Genomic DNA, 24,385 nt, shown 5'->3' with positions numbered 1-24,385 from the left:
AGGGTTGCTGGGGGGTTGGGATTATGGATATTGGGGAGGGTATGTGCTTTGGTGAGTGCTGTGAAGTGTGTAAACCTGGTGATTCACAGACCTGTACCCCTGCGGATAAAAACATATGTTTATAAAAAATAAAAAATTAAAAAAAAAAAAATACCTGGCACAGGGCATCAGGGGAATGAGGAGGCCCTAGCAGCCTGTGAGCAGGGAGCGGGAGCAACCGTGGGGTGGGCTGTAGGCGGTGACCAATGAACCAAGTTCGGATGGGACAGGCATAGAGTGAAGGGGAGGTCATATGAGGCGAGATGAGCGTGAGGAGTAAAGGTGCCAGGAAGGGAGTGCAGAGTATGTGTTTAAGGACAAAAATAAATGACTTGGCCAGACTCCGGGGGAAGGATTTGAAGGAGCGTAGTGAGGAAGCAAAGCCCAGAAGGAGACAGAGATCAAAAGGTGCCTGCCACACCGGATTGCGAGGGCTGTCCTGTAGGGATGGGACCGTGCTGTGTGTTGTGCTGGGGCTCCTGAGCGCAAGACAAGGAAAAGAGACAACAGGCCCATGTCTTGGGAAGGAAGAAATGAACTCTTCCCTTCCAGACAGTGTGAGGGTTAACATGGAAAATGCAAATGAGTCTACAAAAAAACTACCAGAACTACTAGTAAGTGAATATCGCAGGGGGACGAGACGCCAGGTCAGGACACAGAATCTGGCTGCAGAAAGTGGGCAAAGAGCTCTTCCACGAAACGCAAAAAGCACAAACCATAGATGAAGTGTTTGGAGAATTAGACTTCACCAAAATAAAAATTTCTCCTTTCCAGAAACACTTCTGAAAATGACCAGACCAGCCGCAGAATAGGAGAAAATACTGCAAATCATGGAGCTCATTATGTCCAGAATACGTACAGAATCACTAAAACCCACTCATAAGAAAGCAACCCAGTTAAAACATGGACAAAACATTCATCTTTTTCAGAAGTCAGAAGTAACCACACGCCTGAAATGTGTGAATTTTACTGTGCGCAGAACAGCTGGATTTTCGGGGCACTTGGTTTTTCCCTGGGGCCCGTATTGATGTAGACTGCAGAGCATAAGAAGTTGGAGTCACCCTGCCTGGTAAAGCAGGTGGGGAATCTAGATTTTGAGTCCAGGCGTGGTAGTAAACTGCTGTATCCTCTTCTGGAAAATGGGGAGACCACCCTTACCTCATAGTGTTGGATGAGAACGCGACCCTTCTTCTAAAGCAGACGGCGAGTGACTGTGTGGTCATCACTGTGGTGGTTACGACTTTCCCACAGCCGTGTGCTGAGCACATCTGGGTATTAGGCTCCGGCTACGTGCTGGGATATGACTGACATGACCTGTTTCCTGCCCTTGTTACTGTCTGGTGGGGAAAGTAAACCATGAACAAATAAATTTTGTTTATTTATTTTTATTATTTTTTTAAAATGTTTTTGTGGGGGGGAGGGAACAAGTAAATTTTAAAAGGTCATTCTCAGTGGCCATCAGTTGTGCCACAAAAATAAACGGTAATGCAGAGCAATTGGTGGAGACCCTTTGAGAAAGGGAAGTAGAAAAACAGTGTTCCTGAGGGAGTGGCGGATGCGTTGAGACCCGAGGGGTAAGGAAGTAGAGAGAGCGGCAGGTGCGAAGCCCAGGCAGTCAGGGTGGGCCAGACACGGAAGAGTGGAGTGCTAGGGGATGCGGTCGGAAGTGCAGCATACTGAGAAGTCTGGCTTGAACCTGTGGGCAGTGGGACACCAAGAATGCGTCCTAACAGTGGGATCGCTGTGATCGCCTTTATGTGTTTAAAAGAACTTCAGAATGTCCCAGAGCATCTCAGGAGTGAGCAGAGGCCTGGTCCGGGCCCAGGGGAGTGGATGACGGCGTGGGCTGGGGCGGTCGTGGCGGAGGTCACATTCGCTGTCGCTCCGTTCAGCTCGCGGCTGGCCACCGTTGCCATCAAATTCACTTGGATCGTGTCTGTCTCTCAAAGCCTTTCCATCTTAGTGCCTCCATAAAATGCCAAGTCTGTATATCGAAGGTATCGCTCATTGTTAATAAAAGGAAGACTGTCTTCCTTATCATCTGTTGGGAAAATACGGTTTTTCCTAGTGGATGGAAAAATGACTCTTCTTTTTTTCCCTCAATATTAAGGTGACGTGTTTAAGTCCACCTCAGCCCTTGCAGGCCTACGAGAAGTGCTTGCTCACTCTGACTGTTCTAGAGAATGCTGTGGCCTCCATAATAATTGCAGGTGACTCACAGAAACATCTTCCTGCAGCTTCTGTTTACCAAGTGCAATTCCTGTGGAAACATTTGACCCCATGGCTCTCCCTGCTTTTTACTTCCGCCCTGGGGCCTCTGTGGCAGAATTACTTATCAGAGTCTTTAATGGCTTGGGGGCCACTTGACGAATCTGAGCACACTGTAGCTCACGTCCCTTGGGAAGCATTCCAGATGCTTGTGGCTAAACGCGGAGTCCTGGTGCCTTTGGCTAGCTGGAGAGCTCCGGCATCTCCGTTCATCCAAGGATGCATGGAGACCATGGCTCCAGAGGGTCCCAGTGGCGCCTCACCCCAGAGTTTATCCCCCATCAACTTGGAGTCAACAGCCTCTGTTGCCCTGGGGCTGAGTGTCAGCACAGACTCGTCACAGCCTGAGCAATCCACAGCTCCGGTATCTGGGGACATGTGTTGGTGAGGAACTTGTCGTAGGAAAAACCAGGAAGCATGACGCCTCTGAGCCTCCCATCTCCCTTCCTTCCACCCCCTTCCTTGTCATGGGTGTCCTGCACCTGGAGCTCCTTCCACTCCCCAGAGCTGCCTGGCTACCTGCAACATTGGTCCTCATTGGGGAAAACGGATCTGGTAGTCTGAGGGTGGCCGAGGTGCGGGGTCAGAGGAGGAGCGGAGGTTAGAAGGAGATGTCCACCTTTGTCCTTACTAAGATGCACGCCAGTCCTGCGTAGGAGGAATAAGTATTGTTGCATAGCAGGTAATAGCTGCCGGAAGCTGACACCTGGTCTTGGCAGTTGCTGGGGGCCCCTGAGGCCCCTGGGACCCTGTTTCTACCTGTGGTCCCCAAGCTCGAAGACCTAGCTTGCCTGAGAACATGTGTTGGGCTCAGCCCCTCCCCGGCGTCTCAGGCCTCTTCCAAACCCACCACCCCATTGAGGCCCTTCCTTCTGACTTCATATTTGGTTCATCTGTCTTGGAGAAAAGTCTGCTGCATCAGCTGCTGTCTCTAGTCTTTCTCTTCCTCGCTCCCTGTCCACCTCCACTTTGCTCTGTACTTGCAACTTCATTTTCCTCTCAGCACCTTGCCTCTTCCGATCCCACTTTCTCCTGAACAGATTCAGCATCAAAATGGCAGCCTCAGCCTTAGCCTCCGGGCCTGGCGGAATCCTCTGCCCCGTCACAGAGCCTTGTGAGAGGAAACAGGATTGTCCCAGCTTGGGCCAGATGAGTCATCCCAAGTCCAGTCCCCTGGAAGCTAAGGAAGGGATGCAGGGGGGCCCTAAGTGTGTGGCTCAGGGTGGGAGCGGGGACACACATGGAGGACCTCAGGCTCCTTCTTCCACTGAACTTGAGCTTGCTGTTGGCCAGATGTGAGTCTCAGGCACTCATTCTGCTTTGTCACTTTATAGCTGTGATGCACCCCCCCACCCAGTGTACGCACTTCATGTCAGATTCTTTCCGTGTTTCGCCTCACCTGCAGAGGTACGTGTCCTTCTCGCCGTCCTCCGTGTGCTTGGCAGCTGTGGGAGTGTTCCCCGGTTCTGTCAAAGCCAGAGTTTTCTGTTTGAGGTTCTTTTTTAGGGTCTGTTCAGGTTCCACTTCTGCTTTATGTCTCTTTGTTTTCGGAGAAGACAGAGGGTTGCAGGCATCTTTAATCTGCCATGTTTACCCATTTTGAGGTCCCTCAGACTTAAATTTCTAATGTATCCTAAACACGTATTTTTTTGTTAAGTAATAACCTTTTTCCTGGTCTGTCCTAACTAAAACGAATCGTTCTTAAGAATGCCAAGGTCTAGCATTTCTTCTGTGTATTTTAGAATTAAATAATTCCTTTGTCCTATTCCTTAAGAATTTATTGATTACCAATAATGCTACCAGCACTGGCAGTTCTGTTTTTATAATGCTCAAAAGGCTTATAATCTGGGTGAAGAAATTAGCCAGATGCATACAGCGCTTTGTAGGCAGCCGTGCAATACGCCCTGAGTGAAATGAAGGGATCAGGCAAACAAGACGGTCTCTGGGAGGCCAGGAGAGAGGAGACCAGGTAGGGACAGCCGGGGCTGCGAAAGAGCTCCCTGAACGCGGGCCTGGGCCAGGCCTCCTTCCTCGTTATCTTGAAACACATGTGTATTTTGATGACCTCTCCTGGAATTAGCCATTTTCCAGCATGGTGATTCCGACAGGGAAATAATGCATGTCCACATTCATCTTGCCAGCAGAATGGATCGGGCGAGGGTGATCCATATCTGGGAAGCTGTAGGTGTGGGCTGCCGGCGGGAGAGATAGAGGGCGAAGAGCAGACGGAAAGGTTACTGAGACAGGACGAATGGAAACACTTGGGTTCGGGCTCGGCCAGTACCTGCTGTTTAAATCAATGACGACCGTGGAGTTTTCGAAGTGAAATGAATGGATTGTTTAGTTGGCATTATTAACTTAAAGAGCGGGGTTTAGCTTAAGCATTACAGGGATTTACAGGAGACATTTTTCAAATTTACTGAAGGTTTTACCAGTAAGCACTTAAGCAAATGTAAACATTTTGCGGGCTGCAGGGGAGCCGTGACTGTCATTCATCACCCAGGCCCGCTGGTCCCGCAGACGAGTACCCAGACCCGGCAAATGCTCCATAGAAGTTTCTGAGGATTGTTATGATTAGTCTCTGGGCGCGCATACCCTGGAAATGTAGTAAGAACGTAAACATTTTGTAAGTATAGAAGTGTCTTTATTTTTTAGTGTTAGCCAGTCGTTTGAAGTGGCAGGAGGAACATATTTGGTCTCAACTTAAGAATCGTGGTGCTAAGGTAGAGACTCGTGTCCTAAAAATCATTCCCCATGACGAACCACACAGGCTGGAAACAGAAAGGTTTTAGACACATCAGTGTGCTTCGCCATGGCAGTGGGCCGACGAGAGAGGAGCCCTGGTGTGTCCTGGAAGTGAATTTTCCTTTCTCCCGTTGTCAGAGGAAGAAGAAAGCATTTACAGTTATTTTGAAGCGTCGCGAGTTGCGAACATTTTCTCGTCGGCCGTCCCCGGGATGGGGGGGTTCTTTAGTTCCCATGTCTCATCTTATAACCAAAAAGCACTCAGATGTTCTCATGAATAAAAATATGAAGTGTTAACAGTCACATCTTCGTAGCCCAGTTAATCCCTTGTGCCCACCTGAGCAGTAAGTCCTAGGAGCCAACACCTCATATGAATTGCCCGGAGTCAGCGTGTCTGACATCCTCTCACTTTCCCTCTCTCTTAAATGAGACGAGGCGTGATGGAGATCTGGCACGATGGAACGCCATTCCCATTGACCGGTGGTCCGCAGGGGGTGGTCTGAAGGTGGTGTTTGTTCCCTCTTGGGCGTGGCCTGTGAAGGTCTGTCTCAGCCAGCATTTGGGACACACTGGCCTTGGATACGGGGAGCAGAAAGATGAACGGTCCAGAGTGCAGGCACCAGAGCTGTTCGGATGTGGTGGGATGGGCGGGAAAGGCAGCAGCTCTGTCCGGGGCAGGACCGAGACAGCTAGGAGAGCCAAGGCCATGCAGACCACCTGAGGGCCGGGGCGAGGGGCAAGAAGGAGAACAGGCTGCGGGAAAGCGTGCTTGGAGGACTTGTCTGGATGCCAAGGCTGAGTCTCAGAAGCTGGGAAAGAAGTGGCCACATGAGACTGAAGAAAGTGCGGAGGAGTCAGCTCTAGGGCCGTGGAGCCATCTGAACTCCATAGTGGAGACCTTTAACCTGGGCCTCTGAGGGCTAAACGGCAGCCAACAGGCCAGATCCTGAAGAGACATTTTTTTGTTTGGCCTATTGTGCATTTCTGCTGTGGCCAACACTGAAAAATAGAAAAGCCCAGGTTTCTGGACTTTTTTGCGCATTCCCACGTGGTATCTGCCAGGCAGACCTGAGAACCAATTCCCACTGTTCATCACCACTCGTGTTTCTCCAGGGAAGCCCCATTTGCTCCTTTACTTTGCCAGCCTGATCCCTGTGACACATCCCGGCGTCTGCAGACACTACCCTCACCACAGGCTCTGGTCGTGGACCATAGACTCCAATCCTGGACCATAGACTTCAGTCCAGGACCATAGGCTCTGGTTCCGGACCACAGGCTCTGGGCCTAGACCACAGGCTCTCTGGGCCTGGACCACAGGCTCCAGTCCTGAACCACAGGCTCTGGTCCTGGACCACAGACTCCAATCCTGGACCACAGACTTCAGTCCAGGACCATAGGCTCTGGTCCCGGACCATAGGCTCTGGGCCTGGACCATAGGATCTGGTCCTGGACCACGGACTCTGGGCCTGGATCACAGGCTCCAGTCCTGAACCACAGGCTCTGGGCCTGGACCACAGACTTCAATCCTGGACCACAGACTTCAGTCCAGGACCATAGGCTCTGGTTCCGGACCACAGGCTCTGGGCCTGGACCATAGGATCCAGTCCTGGACCACAGGCTCTGGGCCTGAACCACAGGCTCCAGTCCTGAACCACAGGCTCCAGGCCTGGACCACAGGATCCGGGCCTGGATCACAGGCTCTAGTCCTGGACTACAGGCTCCGGGCCTGGGCCACAGGATCCGGTCCTGGACCACAGACTCAAATCCTGGACCACAGGATCCAGGCCTGGACCACAGGATCCCGTCCCAAGCTCTGTCAGCAGTGGAGTCACCTGTACTTTCGTCTGGTAGTAGCATGTGCCTCCAAGTGCTCTCCAGAGCTACAGGATGGGTAGTATTACCCCCTAGCCTTGTTTCTTATAAACTGTGTTTTATTAACGCTTTCCAAAGACTCCTTAAAATTCTGTGACCCTCACTTTACGGAGGCAAACAAAGCCGTTTTTCGAAATAGAATCCTATAAATTAAAAAGGGGTGGGGGTGGGAAAATTAAACCATCTGGCTCAACCAAGGAAAAGGAAAAATATGGGGGTATTATGGGTGCTGGGGGTCGTGGAAGAGTTCAGGAGTTTGAGAAATACACTGAGACACAGACTTCAGTCCAGAACCACAGGCTCTGGGCCCGGACCACAGGATCCGGTCCTGGACCACAGGCTCTGGGCCTGGACCACGGGCTCCAGTCCTGAACCACAGGCTGTGTAGGACCCCCTACACAGAAACTTGGTTTCCACGAACGGGATGAAACTGCAAGAATCTCTTCTTGAAAATCCCAGTCTTTGTGCAGTTTATCCTTAGTTTAGGCTGAATGGAGGTAGCATAACTCAGGAGGCCCCATTTGCTTTGTCCTTGATGTAGAGGTCACCTTGTACTCATAGGTCAACAGTAAGGCTTATCTTTATTCGCCCCACCCCTGCCTGTCTTATCTCCCTCCTGCATTAGTAAGATTCCTTCAGCTGGTTTTGGAAACTCATTCAGCTCAGACCTGCTTTGTTTTCTTCCTTGGGAGGAAAAAAAAAACCATTTCTTAATATAATGCTGCAGCCCCACTCCTGAATGTAGTTATGCCGAACATTCGTGCTTATTCTTGAATTTCTCTTAAACACCTTTTTAAAGGATTTATTTATTCATTCATTCATTTATTTATTTATTTATTTATTTGAGAGAGAGAGAGTGCACGCAGGGGGCCAGAAGGTGGAGGGAAAGGGGGAGAGAGAACCTCAAGCAGACTCCCCACTGAGCACAGAGCCCATCATGGGGCTTAGTCCCATGACCCTGAGATCGTGACCTGAGCCAAATTCAAGTCAGACGCTCAACTGACTGAGCCACCCAGGTGCTCTTAAACGTGTTTATAAATTTAATTTTTAGGCAGGTTACCATCATTTTATACGTAATTGGTAGCTTTTCCCAAACTGCTGTAATTAATTTTTTTTTAAGATTTATTTATTTGACAGAGATCACAAGTAGGCAGAGAGGCAGGCAGAGAGAAAGGAGGAAGCAGGCTCCCCACCAAGCAGAGAGCCCAATGTGGGACCCGATCCCAGGACCCTGAGATCACCACCCAAACTGAAGGCAGAGGCCCAACCCACTGAGCCAACCAGGCGTCTAATTTTCTCTTAAGATATATTTTGTGTCCACATTATCTTCACCTATTCCTTAAATTCTGAATTTTCGTCAGTCCTTGTGACCTCTGTAACTTGAATCTCATTCAGAAATAGAAAATTCTGGAATAAGATACTGGGGAGACATTTTCAAAACAGTTACCTGTAGAGACTTCCCCCCAGAAACTCAGGTCAGAGCTCCAATGTGGGATTTGTACAGGAAATTAAAGCTAAATTGGCTTGCTATGATTAAGCTTTGGGGTTTTCTTTTGTTTTTTAAAGAAGGAGATTTTATTTTGTAATTTAAAAACCATTTATTCTGGAAGAATGATCAAGAAGTATGAAATTAATTTTTATGTAAATCAATTACCTACAGAGCTGCTTAAGTATAAAGCCTTCTTGACTTAACGTAATGTTTCACGGACCTCTCCGACACATGTCTTAGAACACATCTCTCCAGTAAGCTATTTCAAAGTCAAGTCATTTAAATTACGCTTATTAAGTGCGGTAAAATAGTCAACAAATTAAAGCGTGTATATTTTTTCCTCATTTGTTCCCAGTTTCTACAGAAAATTCCAGTTCAAAACTGCCACTAAGGACTGGTGTCTACTGAACAAAGAAATACAGTATTTTAAAGGAAGAATAAATAATTCATAGAAATGTACACACAGATTCTCCTCCTCTAGTCTGTTGTTTCTTTTCGGAAGTAGCCTTGGGCAGGAGAGGCAGAAGGAGAGGACCCCCTGTGCATTGATGCTCAGTAGAAAGATATCTCAATTTGAAATGTAATTCAGTTTTGGATATGAGTTTGGGAATAAATCATCATTCACCTCTCGGCGTGAGCCATGAACCTGTTTGCCTGCGTGAATGAAAATGAAAAAATCGTTTTAGTTCAATGGCTAGATCCTTTTTCTGCCGCCGTCCTACCTCCCCCATAGTGCTGTTTTCTTTCTTCATCCGTTTATTCCCTTTTATTGAAAATCAGAAATTGTTCGCGATACCGCCACACACCGTTCGTACGCTTTGCTGAGCTTTCCCACGTCAGGTGCCTCTGGTGACGACCGTTCACAGAGCTGCGGATCTCTTCTCCTTCATAAAGGCCATGGCAGTGTTGCAGGTACACAAGAGCACCAACGTTTGAAGGGGGGAAGAAATGTCTTCCATGTGATCCATTTAGTGTTTCCTGAGGCTGGTTTATTTTATCTTTATTTTTATAATTTGATACAGTAGAGTTCGATTCTTAAGGTTGTTGAAAATAAAAATAGTTTTGCCATTCTGATTATTATTAGAAAATGCTACACAGGGCACCTGGGTGGCTCAGTGGGTTAAATGTCTGCCTTCGGCTCGGGTCAGGATCGCAGGGTCCTGGGATTGAGTCCCAGATCCGGTTCCATGCAGCAGTGAGCCTGCTTCTCCCTCTGCTCCTCCCCCCACTCATGCTCACTCTCTCTCGCTTAAAAATAAATAAGTAAAACCTTTTTAAAAAACAAAAGAAAATGCCACCAACCATCATACCTTTATAACTTAAAATCGAGATGAAATTCTTGAGTCTATATACTTCTGTTTTCGTATTCTAATGTATATCCATGTGTCTTGGTAAGTTTGAAGAAATTAAATCAGGGGGGACAATTGACTGCAAGTTTATCAACCCCTACCTCAGTTCTGCCTCCTTTCTATTTAGATAATGCCGTCTCATCTTGCCAGTTCTTTGGGTAGCAGGTGTTACGGTTTGAGAATTCATCATACTCGCTTCTGTTTAACGTCCGCCTTCCTTTTGAGGCTAAGCTTCGCCGTCTGTTTTGTTCACTGCTGTATACCCGCACTTAGCATAGTGGCTGACTGTACCAGCAGTGAGAGGAATCGTAATAAACGCACGAGAGACCACGTGCACCCGGGGCGCTCATTTGGTGAGCACAGTTCCTGCTTTTAATTTTTAACCCTGAAATACTTCCCATTCTGCAGATGAAGAAACTAAGACGAACAGGGTAAATAATTTGCTCAAGATCATACAGCTCCCAGGGCGCCTGGTTGGCTTAGTGGGTTAAAGCCTCTGCCTTTGGCTCAGGTCATGATCCCAGGATTCTGGGATCAAGCCCCGCATCCAGCTCTCTGCTCAGCAGGAAACCTGCTTCCTCCTCTCTCTCTGCCTGCCTCTCTGCCTAGTTGTGATCTGGCTGTCAAATAAATGAATAAAATCTTTTTAAAAAAAGAGAGAGAGAGAGGGAAATGGGCGACCTATCCAGGCCAGCTGCAGTCACCCCCGGAGGCAGGGTGGAGAAGGAGGCCTGTAGGTTCAGCCTCAGTTGGTCGTCTTGGCCAGATGTAGACCAGATGGGACCAGCACTGCACTGGTAATGGCATAGTGGGGAATCTCAGGCTTTGGCATGCCTCTGGGTCACCTGGATCCCTAACAAATCCCTAGGTGACGCTGATGCGGGGGTGGGTCTGGGGACCACACTCCGACAGAACCCCAGGCCCCACCAGGGAGAGTTAGCTCAGCACAGGGAATCCCAAGGAAGCCTGCCTGGCCTTTCTTCCCATTTTGCTTCTAGAAATCAGGCCTCAGGGCAGCACGTCAATGGAAGCCACCTGCTACGGATTTAGATGATAAGAGGAGCAAAAGGACTAATGGGGAAAAAATGTTTAAGAAAAAAATTTAAGCAAAATTTTAAATAGTAAATGATAAAAAGAGAAATAACTGGGTAGAGTGTGTGTGTGTTTCTCTCTCTCTCTCTCCCCCCAGGTTTGGGATACTTTCCAAGAACCATCCAGAAGTAGGAGAGAGCAGATGGGTAGATGGGGGTTTTTTTTTGATCAAGGGCTGAGCACTATGATTAGTAGGAAGAGTATATTGAGTTGTTGACCTAAAATAACAAGAAGTCAATCTTCAACAAAATTAGCCTTCAAGTCTTTGAGATGTAGCTCGGACTTTTATGTGTACTAAGGCAGAAAATCATAGTTGTGTTTAACCGAGATGAGCAGGGAACACACTTAACGAATCCTTTTCTGCACCAGAAATAGATCTCTTTATTAAAACGACTAAATTTAAGCCACTTTAATATCACCATGATTGTTAAAGATTTCACTTCAAATCAGACTTTAAAAAATAGCCGGGAGGCCACTTGGGACACAGTCTTTTCATCCCAGAACCATCATTGTGGATAATGCCCTTCCTGCCGGCCGTGCTGGCCTGGCTAGCCATTCTTTTCCTCAAAAAATGCCTAACACCAACTTCTCCCGTGAGGGGAGCCAAGGTTTGTCTGTCTTCACTGGTCCTCCACAGCAGACTGAGGGGTCCTTGTCAAAAGCACATCTGATCATTTTCTCCCCCTATTGAAAAAGCAGAGAAAACTTTTTTGACCCTGCATTTGCCCCAGAGGCGATGTGCAGATAGATGTTTCAGCAAGGCCCTCCCCTGCCCCTTGGGCTGCGCCTCCTGCCTGAGACACTCCCTCCCATCTTGCCAGGCCCTCTCCCGCCCACCCAGCACTTCTTGCTGGAATCCTTCCCTGCCCGCCCCCAATACCCGCACGCCATCCATTAGTGGTCCCAGAGTGACAATCCGCTTAACTGTCTCACTTCATCTAAGTGCCCCCAGGACAAAGACCGCGGCTGTCTTGCCCCCCAGCTTGTATCCTCTGTCCATGGTTCGTTGTGTTTTGTGTTTTGTTTTGTTTTGTTTTGTTTTGTTTTGTTTTGTTTTAGAATATAGTGCTTCCCACAGTTTTCATCTCAGGAAATGCAATAGGAAATTAGGCTATTTCTACAATGGGGTAAACCGAAGGGGCTTTTAAAAATTTATTTTATTTTACTTATTTATTTGACAGAGAGAGATCACAAGTAGGCAGGGAGGCAGGCAGATAAAGAGAGAGGGAAGCAGGCTCCCTGCTGAGCAGAGAGCCCCATTCGGGGCTCGATCCCAGGACCCTGAGATCATGACCTGAGCCAAAGGCAGCGGCTTAACCCATTGAGCCACCCAGGCGCCCCCAAAGGAGCTTTTAAACCCATAGGAAGTGGCTCCCAGCAGAAGGCAACAGCCTTTACTCCAGTCGCCTCTGAGCCTCAGCAAACCCAAGAAATCAGAGTCAGTAAACCGAATTACAGCAGCATGCCCCCACATATCAGTTGAATTAAATAAGCGAGCCAACAAATAAGTCCGAGTGTAGATCCTATTTCCAAGTTACTTTATCTGTATAGTTGGCCCTTGAATGACACAAGTTGGAACTGTGCAGGTCCACATATATGCAGATTTTTTTTTCCCAGTAAATCTCTTAGAAAAATTTTTGGGAATCTGCAACAATTTATGAAAAAAACAGACAAACTGCATAGCACAGAAATTTCAAAAAAGTTTAAATGGTATGTCATCAATGCGGACATAGATGTAAGACACTAGTCTACTTTGTCAAATGCTATCATAAATATACACACATCTATTATACAAAGTTAAAATGTATCAAAACTTATACACAGAAGTGTTTGCAGAGTGTGCATGGTGCTGTTTGAGTGGAGAGAAAGGTAAACAAATGTAAAAGATGCAGAATCGAATCATAAATAAAATTAACATCATAATTTCGTAACTGCCTCCTGTTGCCCTTGTAGTGAGCTCACATGTCACCACCATCCCCTTAAAATGCCGCGCGCGTGTGGTGCTGATCATCTCTGCACGAGCAGTTCATGTCTCCAGCAAATTGGGTATCATAGTACAAAGGAGTCTCTTGCAGTTCTTATTATCAGTAGTTAAGTTTGGGGGGAGTCGAAAGTTATACGTGCATTTTCTCTTTTTTTATTTTTATTTGTTTTTGGAGAGAGTGTGTGCACGGGTGGTAGGGGAAGGGGCAGAGGGAGAGAGAATCTCAAGCAGGTCCACACCCCGCATGGAGCCCAACTCGGGGCTCGATCTCACAACCCTGAGACCAAAATCAAGAATCAAACACTTGACCCACTGAGCCACCCAGGCGCCCACGGATTGGATCTACAACTGTACACTGGGGTCAGCACCCCATCCCTCTCACTGTCTGAAGGTGATCTGAGTCTAGGTTTCTCATCTGCGAAATGGGAATAATCCTGTCCAAATAAACGTGTTTTCCTTTGAGAGGGCGCCTGGGTGGCTCAGTGGGTTAAAGCCTCTGCCTTCAGCTCAGGTCATGATCCCAGGGTCCTGAGATCGAGCCCTACATCGATCAGTTCTCTTCTCAGCAGGGAGCCTGCTTCCTCCTCTCTCTCTCCCTCTGCCTGCCTCTCTGCCTACTTGTGATCTCTGTCTGTCAAATAAATAAATAAAATCTTTGGAAAAAAAAAAAAAACACGTTTTACTTTGTTATGTTTTTGTTTTTAACACCATACCCAGTGTTGATACGGTTTCTAGAAATAGGCTTTCTCATGAACTGCTGGTGGGAGTGTGAGCTAGTCCAAACCCTCCCGGGGGTATAGTATAGACTGGCGATACCAGTCCATTCCCTAAAAATGTGCCTGTCATCTGGCTTAGCTATCTCATGTGTGGGAATTTATTCTGGGAATTTATCCTAATCAGAACTGTGAACAATAGCTATCTATAAGATACTTATTCCCATGTTATTTCTCATCTTTTTTTTTTTTTAAGATTTTATTTATTTATTTGAGAGAGCATGAGAGGAGAGAGGTCAGTGGGAGAAGCAGACTTCCTGCCGAGCAGGGAGCCAGATGTGGGAGCCTATCCTAGGACTCCAGGATCATGACCTGAGCTGAAGGCAGTCGCTTAACCAACGGAACCACCCAGGCGCCCCTTTTGCTCCTTTCAAAAAGGAGAAAAATATGATGTGTCCAGAAGGGGTATGTTGATTGAACTAATCGTGGTATATCCCAAGGATATACCACATAGGCCACTATTAGCTATTGATGGTACAAAAGAATTCCGAGTCGCACAGGGCAATTTTTTTTTTTTTAAGATTTTTTTCTTTATTTATCTGACAGAGATCACAAGTAGGCAGAGAGGCAGGCAGAGAGAGAGGAGGAAGCAGGCTCCCTGCAGAGCAGAGAGCCCGAGGTGGGGCTCGATCCCAGGACCCTGGGATCATGACCTGAGCCAAAGGCAGAGGCTTAACCAACCGAGCCACCCAGGTGCCCCGCACAGGGCAATTTTTAAGATATATTGAAATAAAGTAAGGAACCAAACGACAGTTCAGTATGTCCTATTATTTTTAAAATAGAGATATCATTGAAAAAAAAGGCAAAGAAGATAGAAATCAGCGTGTTTCACTGAGGAGAATTTCCTAATTTTCTGGAAAGAACAGGTATTACTTCTATAGTAGAGGTTTGAGGAAAACAAAATCATCACAGGAAAATAAACTTCACAAAGTTTGCAGTCGGAGCACCTTTGCCCATAATGTGAGAAAACTGGGAAGTTCACGGATTCAGGCCTCCTTGTACCAGGAGGAAAAACGTGACTCTTGAGCCTCCAGGTACTGGGATGGTCGCAGCAAATAGCCTCCTTTTTGCTTATGTCGCTTGTCACTCTCCCCAATTTCCATCCGTGCCCCTGAGCACACAGACTGAAACACCAAAATTAAGCCTCGTGATTTTCTAGGATGCCCACAAAGGTCAGAAACTAAACTTCCATGTGAAATTGCCTATCTCAATAAATTAAATTCATGTGTGCTTTTCTAAAAGGGCTTTTCATAACACTAATACCTTTGAATCCAACTGGCTTCCACAGACCCAGGAGAAGGAGCGAACAACCTTCTTTTTTTTTTTTTTAAACACAAGGTCCAATTCAGGAAAAATAAAAATGTTTATGAGCCACATTTTTCTGCCACCCAAAATAAAACTCCCTTTTTACAGTCACATAGGAAAAAAACAAAAAATAAAAACAAACAAACAACCCCCCCCCCCCCGTTCTTATAAGCTATAAACGACCTTATTGCAAGAAGGACAAGAGTTGTAACATTTTCACTGCTTTTTGGCCATTTTTTTATGGGCATAGGGGAGATGTAACAGCACAGAGCCATCTTGTGATTTTTCATCTGGAGAATGGGGCCAGTTAGTGTGGTCATGGGCTTTCTGTGGCAGGAGCACAGGCACTGGTAGGAGTTGTCAGGAAACGCAAGCCAGGATGAAAGTTCTAGGGGGCCCAGTGCAAACGAGGGATCCCGTACTCCCAAAGAGGTAGCCAGGAAGCCGGGTGGAAATTCCCCATCTCTATGGAGCATGCATGAACAAGCACTTTTGCAACAATGTATCAGTTTATATTCCCTCCTGCTTCAAAACCCCCCCTTTCAGGGCGCCTGGGTGGCTCATTCCATTAAGGGGTAAGTATCTGCCTTCTGCTCAGATCATGAATTCAGGGTCCTGGGAATTCAGGGTCCTGGGATCGAGCCCCCACATCTGGCTCCCTGCTCAGTGGGGAGTCTGCTTCTCCCTCTCCCTCTGCCTGCCATTTCCCCTACTTGTGCTCTATCTCTGTCAAATAAATAAAATCTTTAAAAAACAGGGGCGCCTGGGTGGCTCAGTGGGTTAAGCCGCTGCCTTCGGCTCAGGTCATGATCTCAGGGTCCTGGGATCGAGTCCCGCATCGGGCTTTCTGCTCAGCAGGGAGCCTGCTTCCCTCTCTCTCTCTCTCTCTCTGCCTGCCTCTCCATCTACTTGTGATTTCTCTCTGTCAAATAAAAAGAAAAAACAAAACTCCCCCTCTGCAGGGGTCCATCTTTAGGGGTGGTGACCACAGGATCTGATCTGATCGAGTGGAATCACTGAGCCCCATGCAGTTGCCTGGGAGGCGGAATTATGGCCTCCAAAAGGAGAAGGCAAGCTTAAGGGACCTCCTCAGGTTTCTTAAGAAGGAATAAATAAGGGTGCCTGGGTGGCTCAGTTGGTTAAGTGTCTGAATCTTAATCTCAGCTCAGATCTTGATCTCAGGGTCGAGAGATGGAGTCCCTCGTCTGGTTTGACAGCATTGGTCGTAGAACCTACTTAAAAAAAGAAGAAACAAATGTGCATATAACCAGGAATGTATAGATCCAGTTAATCTACACTCTCAAAAAGTTTTTCACAAGATGCCACACAAAGTCCATCTTAAAAATTGAGCTCTGGGGGGCACCTGGGTGGCTCAGTCTATTGAGCAACTGCCTTTGGCTGAGGTCATGGTCCTGGAATCGAGTCCTGCAAGGGACTCGTTGCTCTGCGGGGAGTCTGCTTCTCTTCTGCCACTCCCCCTGCCTGTACTCTCTGGCTCTATCTATTTGTTAAATTAAAATAAATAAAATCTCAAAAAATAAAAGAAAAAGTGGGCTCTGATGGGAATCGGTCTTAGATTCACTGCCAGTGGAGAGTTGTGTTTGACCGTTTTCACTGCATGCATGACCTCGTAGGACTCCCCATGAAATCCCGTGTCTGAAACCAGCTGTGGCACGGAAGGAAACTCAGCTGGGAGTGCCGTGTCACTGGGGAGTGGCCCCCTGGTGTTTCACTGTTGGCACCGCACTGGTCCCATGCTGAGCCTGTCATTCATTACAGATAGATTCACCCAGACACACGGTCGTTATCCATTACCGCTAATTGGGTGATTTTTTTTTTTAAGATTTATTTATTTATTTGACAGAGAGAGAGCATGAGATCACAAGCAGGCAGAGAGGCAGGCAGACAGGCAGGCAGAGAGAGGAAGGGAAGTAGACTCCCTGCTGAGCAGAGAGCCTGATTCGGGCCTCAATCCCAGGACCCTGATCATGACCTGAGTGAAGGCAGAGGCTTTAACCCACTGAGCCACCCAGGTGCCCCATGTTTTTAAATAAAGTATAAATACACGGGGGCAGAAGGGCTTCCAGAACTAAGACACTCGTTTCTGCCAAATGGTACAGTATTGTGGTGCGGGTGGTTTATCTGTGGCTGCCACGTCCCCCACACTAACTGTAAAACGGGAACCGTGTGGAGCACGTGGGTGGCTCAGTAGGTTAAGCATCTGATCCCAGGGCCTGGGAATCAAGTCCCACGTGGGGCTCCCTGATCAGCAGGAGCCTCCTTCTCCCTCTCCCTCTGCCCCTCCCCTGGCTTGTGCTCTCTCTTGCTCACTCTCTCTCTCAAATAAATAAATAAAACCTCAAAAACAAAAACAGAACCCTGTGTCAAGCAAGCCCTGGTCTGCGGGGAGGAGCAGTCCACCGTGTCTGCCGCACAGATGAGCAGGTGCCGCCCAGCATCCCACAGCCAGGAAGGGGCTCAGCACATGTGCGAACCCCGGGCCCTTCCTTCCCAGCTGGCAGGTGTCAGAGGAGCGGCCAGAACCCTCCTGATTTTAGGTGTGGCAGAGCCGGTGCCGCATTCCCTGGAGGAAGGCAGCCCGCTCGCCTCTGGGTCAGCCGCAGGACAGGTGCATGGGCCGCTCCTACAGCTCGGGCCGCGCGCGTGCGCCACGTGCTTAGCCAGGCTGGACAGTGATGGGTCTGTGTCTGCCGCTCTTTTTCAGCCCGCTGCTCGCTGTGACCTTCGCCACTTGCTGCGCCGTCCCGGGGATCGCCCTCCTGACCTGGGGGGTGAACCCCCTCACGGGAGCCTTGGGGGCCTTCAACATTTTTCTGTACACTTGCTGCTACACCCCGCTGAAGAGGATCAGCATCGCCAACACCTGGGTGGGCGCCGTGGTCGGGGCCGTGCCGCCTGTCATGGGCTGGACCGCGGCTACCGGCAGCCTGGACGCAGGTGAGTGTCTGGCGTCTGACGGGTCCCCTTCTGCCCGCTGGCCCCCCGCCGGGGTGCGGAGGCCACGCCTACCCTAAACCCGAGTCTGTGCTGGTCCATCGCCGGCAGTCCCTGTTCTCTCGGCAAGCGGGCGGATGCGGCGGTCTGAAATACTGGCGATGCAGAGCGGAAGGGAGGCCTCGTCTGGCTTTCAGGCCAGCCTGTGCTTTCCGGGGCAGGGAACGTCTAGGGGGGAGACTGAGGGAGAAGCAGTGACTGCACAGGTGGAATGAAAAGCACGTCCCTAAAAGTCACGGATCCACTTGGGGCTGATGAGTCCTTTGGGGTGTCCCACATTGTGGGGACCCGGCCTCTAGCTTTGCTCTCCAAGCAGATGCTCCCCCCGCGGGCCGCTCCCTGCCTCCTCTCTCCACTCCCACACAGCCAGGATATTCCCTCCCACCCCCTGGCGAAGGAGCAGCCCTATTTTCATTAGTTTCTAAATTTATTTTTATATGATTTGTTTAAATTGTTCATGGGGTCTACAGTAAAACCATTGAAACACATCTACTTTTTGGTGGCATGTCACCATGAAATTTGTGGGGTGAATAGCTCATTTTTACCATGTGTAAGGGAAGCCTCACAGTCTAATTAGCCAGGTAATTAGTGTTTTTGACCAACACTTAGGAAGGAAGTGGTGAGGTTTCCTGCAATATATGTAAGTACATATTTTTCACATGAGAGATCAAAAGGCAGTTGACCATAAACCATTGCCCCGTGAGCCACATTTCTGAAGCTTTTCATAAAAGCCTTTACACTGTGACTTGGCAAGCTTACAAAGGCGATTACACCTTTAGCATGATCGTCTCTTAGAATGGTTTTAATATCGTGTAAATGTTGGGGTTTCACGAATCTACAAATAAATTATTCTAGAACGGACATGCTCATTCACTCCGTGATAAAACCCCAAGCCAGAATCTCATCCATGTGGGAGCCGAGGCAGCACAGTGGGGTCGGGCCAGTGATCTCTGGAGCAGGGGTGCCCAAGTTCGGAGCCCAGCTCCACTTCTCATTAGCCATGCACGTTTTGGAACGTTCTAGACTTCTTTATGCTACTGTCTCCTCCTCTCCCACGTGGTCCCTTCTCATGGAGTTGCCATGAGGATTAAGTGAGTAATTATTAAGTATTCTTTGTTTGTACAGTAGATTGATACAGATCGAGAAAGGTCATGAGATTTTATTGATTTGCAGACTTTGAGCAGTTTGTAACTGTTAGGAGGCTTGGTGGGAAAGACTGCTGGTCCTTAGTGATGGCTGTCTTGGGCGAGGGTGGAAAGCATGGGAAGCATGGGTCTGATATCCCTAGACTAGATGGTGTCCAAGTTTCCCCCCTCGTTTGCAATTTATTATTCAAGAGCACGCCTGCCTACTGCCAAATTTCTGGTTGGATTCCTCCTCCTAGTTCTGCCTGGAGCCCCAGTCTGAACCCAGATGTCTATCTCCCCTCCTGTACCTCTCCAGAACTCTCTAGTGATTGCCCAGACATCCGAGGTAGAGCCCCTGAAAGTGACCCCCATTTGCAGTGATGTGGTGCCCCAAGTCACCTGCCTATGTGACGGACACTGCCCCACACCTTGCCATGACTGCCGGAACCTTAACCAGGCTCCTCAAACCCAGCCTAAAGGAACTAGGCCCCCAAAACAACCTTATCTCTCTGAGAACCCCCAGACAGATTCACGGCTGGGGCCAAGTATGACAGCCCTGGGGGCCAGTGTCACTGGAGATAGGTGGCAGCAGTCTGGTCCACGGCCACACAGAACTTGGTCACCTCCATCGGTCACCTAGATTCTTGCTGAGTGTTCGAAGCCTTTGTTGTCTTCCCAGGCCAGTCCCTCGGGCAGGATTTTGAGCCTCAGCACATGTTGGCTAGAATGCATCCCCAGAGGCTAGAGAAAGAAAACTTTGCAGACGTCTTCCTGCTTAGGAGTACACATTCAGGCAGGTGTCCTTAGTGTTCAGGGACAGTGTGGATTTGGCTAAACTGCTAACAGTCATATTTAAAATAAAATTCTTTTTTAAATTGGGGATATGATCTTTCTGTACTCCAAATGCAGTCGTTTGTATACAAATTCCTTAGTGAGGGACAGCTGAGGGCCAGAGTTAGGTTGCAGGGTAAAAGTGCATGTTTATCTTGAAAAATGAGACCCCCATCACCTACCTGAACTCACCCTGACATCAGGCAGAGCCGTCTGAAACAGATTGGTGTTCCCACAGAGTCAAATCCTAGAGCCTCATGGCAGGGCACCCAAGTACAGCTTGGTTTACTGCCCCCTACCCCCCCAAATTCTAACTCACCCCCCGGGTCCAGTCCTACACCTGAAGTCTTGTCAGATTTACAGAGTGTTACTTTACATAATGCTTTAAACTGCTTCAAAAAAAAAAAAAAAAGTTCAAAACATTAATTTGCTAGAGCTAACTTGAGATAAGCAGCAAATCTTTGATTAAAGTTGAATGAATGAATCAATCAATCAGCCAGTGAATAAATACCTTCCATTTTACAGCTGACAGAACTAGGTTAATCCCAGGTCAGTTGCCAAATATTTTCGGAACCTCAGCTATGTGCCAGAGCCTATAAAGGAGGAATTGATCCAGAGGAATAAGGTAGAATCTGAGGGAGTATAGTTTCAACATTGATATCGCTGGGATTTTTAGACACTGGGTTGAATAAGATTACATATACGTATGTTTGGTCACTTTCTAGAACTGTACCATCCATTAGGACACCCCCTCGCCACATGTGGCTATTTAAATTTCAGTGTAAACTCAGTAAACTTAACCACTGAGTTCTTCAGTCCAGGAGCTGTCTTTTAGCTGCTCACAGCCACACATGGCCAGGAGCTGCCGCACTGATGGCACAGAGGGTGGGCGCTTCCCTCCTTGCGGAAAGTTCCCGGGTCGGTTCTGCCGAGAAGGACACACGGATGCCCTGATGGGACCTGTGTGTTCCATCTTCCCTGGGAATTCATGCTTTAAACACTAGGGCATCATCTCCCCCGATTCTAAAGCAGTGGTTCTCAAATGGGAGGACACCTCAGAATCACCGGGCAGGCTTGCTAAAACCCAGATTCCCGGAGCCCGAGAACTTGCATTTCTAGCAAGCGGCTGGATGATGCCAGTGCCCCTGGTCCGGGGGCCACTTTAAGAACCACCAGCCTGCAAAGACAGAGCCAGAGAGAGCTCTAGCTGTCAGGGTATCTTGGAAATACCTAACGATTTGGGCAGCTGGTATTGTCTGAGACGCACTCACGGGGTCATCTCTGTCACCACAGAGGTTAGGGCTCTCGTCGGGCTCTCGGCTTGAAGCCCCCTTCTGAGACAAAAGTGGCCCCAAATATTTCCCATCTGTGGCATCTCCAAATCATTTTGTCTTTGACCCTCCCAAGAGTGATCACGACGGGAGATGCGTATGAACAGAAAGTCTTTGAAGCCCTCCCCTGAACGGCAGTGAAAGGAAGGGGAGAAGATAGAGAAGAGGCAGGGAGACCACCCACTCACCTCATCAGCCTGCTTCCTCATGCCGGTGTCAGGGAGGACCTGCTTCTGTGCTGGGCACTGAGGCCTTTAGCGAAAGGCACTGATGAGCAATGAGTGCAGGTTTAAGCAAGATAGCAGCAGGGCCCGGAGTTTGGGACCATCTAACAGTGTACTGTAGGCGGGTTGTCTCCCTGGTGTTGGAAAGCAGTACTTCGCTGAGCCCTCCTTCTTGGTCCTAAGCCTGTGTGCCTTCTGCCTCCTCCTGCCCCATCTCTAGCAGGCCTCTACCTGTCCTGGGCCTGGCCTCCACCCTCCCGCCCTCCCTAGCCAAATTTCGCCCCTCCAGTATTTAATGAAGCATCTGTCAGGTCTCCTTTGAAAGTGTAGCTTGAGGCATATGGGCGGTGGAAACCCTACAGCTTCTAGGCCTGTCTAGTTGAGAAGAAAGATGAAAAAAAATAAATAGCCCTGGAAAACACTTTGCATCCCAGACGGCCGCAGACAGCTTGCAGAGTAAGGAAATGTTCATGTTCCAAAGTACTTTTCCCCCTTCTCAGCATCTAGATCATTTTGTGGTTTCTGAGGTGGCCGCAAGGGCCAATTAGGACCTCCAGAGGGTCTGAGCACTGAAGAGAAGGATTACGCTGCCTCCCATCCTCCATTCGAGACCGAAAACCTAAAATAAGCCTAAGGACATCCCATAGGATTCTGGTTGCCCCCCCACACACAACTACTTTGTTATTTCTTCATCAGATAGCGCAGAAAGCATGTCATTGTTCTAGCTGTCCCTGGGGGCATGGGTGCAGAGCAAGAGCACCTGCTCAGCCCTATAGGTACCCCAGCATCTAGAGAGGGGGGCTGGAATTGGGGTGGGAGGGAGCCAAACAGATGGGCGGATGGAAACCGGGAAAGCTACACACTGCGAGTTCTTCATATCTGCACTTTCCCATATGATGCTCTTCTAGTTGGAAACAGCTAGCTTTGCACAAACAGCCTGGGGTGGGGTTTTTGTCCCCAGCCGGACACCCTGTGTTGTCACACCCTGGGCCCCAGCTCAGAAACGCCCGTTTGTGGCCAGCAGGTCCATAAAGGTAATCATGATCATGGGACTGTACCTGGGTCCCATTTCCTTCTAGCACGCAGGGTTAGGCCTTTTCTCCCACCTGCCTAATTACTTTGCCTTCTTTTTTTCTTTTTTAAGCTGAACCGCTATTCCCAAAAAACAGTGAAAATGCTTACAAGCAAAAAATAAAAATAAAAAACACACCAGGAAGGCCAACCAAGAGGGCCGTTTTCTGGCCCCGGGTGTGGCCAGGACAACAGTGAGAGAAGTGACCTTTGAGGGGCCCCGGGGAAGGGGTCGCTGGCAGATAAAGTGCGTGAGGGCAGCAGACAGCCCAGCTTTGGAGGGGGCCTGGAGCCATAGGCATTAGGCTTCTCAACAGTGTTTACCTCCAGGGAGGAACTTTAGTTTATCTTGGAGGCCTCAGGGTAAAGTACTTCCCCCTCCTCCTTGCCGAAGCTCCCCGGGCTCTCTCTCTCTCTCTTCCTCTCTCTCCCCACGGCCCCCACTGCTTTAAGTAGGCTCTGATTCTCTTTGGTCATTGTCTCCCAATCGGACCCAATCCCAGGTCTTGGAAGTTTGTGGAACCAGGGAGGGTGACAGTCGTGTTTGTAATTCAGATGTTGTTGTGCGGTAAACATTAATTATGTCAGCCCACATTCAGTTACAAATGAGGACTCAAGGGCCCTTATCAGCAAGTGACGTTTGGCAGATGGATGGTTTTAGTAACAAAAAAGAGAAGGAGGGTTTTTTTAGCCTCAGCTGGTAAACTACAAAATGTTAAATACAGTTTCACTCTATTTACCTCCTCTATTCCAAGATGAGAAAAGAGAATAGAACAGAGGGAATGTTCCATTCACTCACTCATTCAACAAACATTTATCAAGACCTTCCTAAGTACCTGCCTCTGTTGAACCCAAGCACCTTGAAAGATTCCCTTTAGAGCCCCGGTTCAGTTTGAAATGAAACTTGAAAGTGAGCGTCTGTGTTCATTCTCTGGGAGATTCGTTTTCCGTAACTAGCCTCCGAGGGCTGCATTAATTAAGACAAATGATATTTTTAAAGACAGGGTGGACAAGGAAGAGCTTCCTGGGAATATTAGCAAACCAAACAATACTAGAGCCCTTATTCTCTTCGCAGACAAAACCCACAAAAGGCTGAGAAAGAACATCCGAGAAACATGGTGCTAGACCCAAGACTGACAGCGGTATAATTGGAGGCCGCCTTTGGTCCGCCCCAGAAAGCGCACCTGGAGCTGACCAGCTGATCACAGCTTTTAGGGGCCTGGCCCTTGCCTTCCTGAGGGAAATGATAATGCCTAGGAAGGGCAGCCTCTAGTAGACATGGTGTCTGGCACTGGATGCACGTTTAGTCACTGCTCCTCAGGGAACATACTAGTATTCAGATAAGAGAGACGGAAATGCCCTCAGATGGGAGCTGCGGGAGTGCAGAGCGCTGGGATTTCTTAGAGAACCTGCCGAGATGCCCCCAACTAAACTTCCCTAGAGGGAAATAAGGGGGGGGGGGCACTTGTTCCAGAGTCAGAGCTCTGTGCCTCCTCTGCCTCGGTCTCCCTGCAGATGGAAGCCTCGGGTGACTCTGGGGGCACAGGGATGGTGGGCGGTGCGTGATACGGTGAGGGAGGGAGAGTGCCTGGGCCCCTGCTCCCTGGGCCTCTTCGTCATTCCTGAGTCACTTCCAAAGAATTCCAGGGCAAGCTGTCACTGCCCACTCTGGTCCCTGTTTTCAGAGGACCCGCTGTCTTGCCTTTTATCAGTGCGCAGCTGATCACCCGGCCCCACACCCGCTCTCCTTTATGGCCAGCACTGTGGAAGTCTATCGCACAGTGGAAGCTGACCTGTTTCACAGGCCCCTTTGTGTTCGCCCTCAAAGGGAAGGCTTTGGAGTCTGTGACCATGAAGTTTGGGTTTGGCT

At 48.7% G+C, this 24,385-nt stretch overlaps 1 protein-coding gene across 1 annotated transcript in view; it reads left to right on the top strand.

The window, feature by feature from the left end:
- LOC132004557 (protoheme IX farnesyltransferase, mitochondrial) overlaps positions 1-24,385 on the top strand; it is a 130,852-nt gene that overhangs the window by 98,617 nt on the left and 7,850 nt on the right. Inside the window, exon 6 of the mRNA XM_059381101.1 lies at positions 17,642-17,874. Coding sequence (XP_059237084.1) covers positions 17,642-17,874 — 233 coding nt within the window. The remainder of the gene's footprint in view (positions 1-17,641; positions 17,875-24,385) is intronic.

This window comes from Mustela nigripes, chromosome 16, assembly GCF_022355385.1.
Source record: "Mustela nigripes isolate SB6536 chromosome 16, MUSNIG.SB6536, whole genome shotgun sequence".
NCBI classification, from domain to species: domain Eukaryota; kingdom Metazoa; phylum Chordata; class Mammalia; order Carnivora; family Mustelidae; genus Mustela; species Mustela nigripes.
Note: the sequence above shows the minus strand (reverse complement) of the source record. Positions and strands in the feature narration are given on the sequence as shown.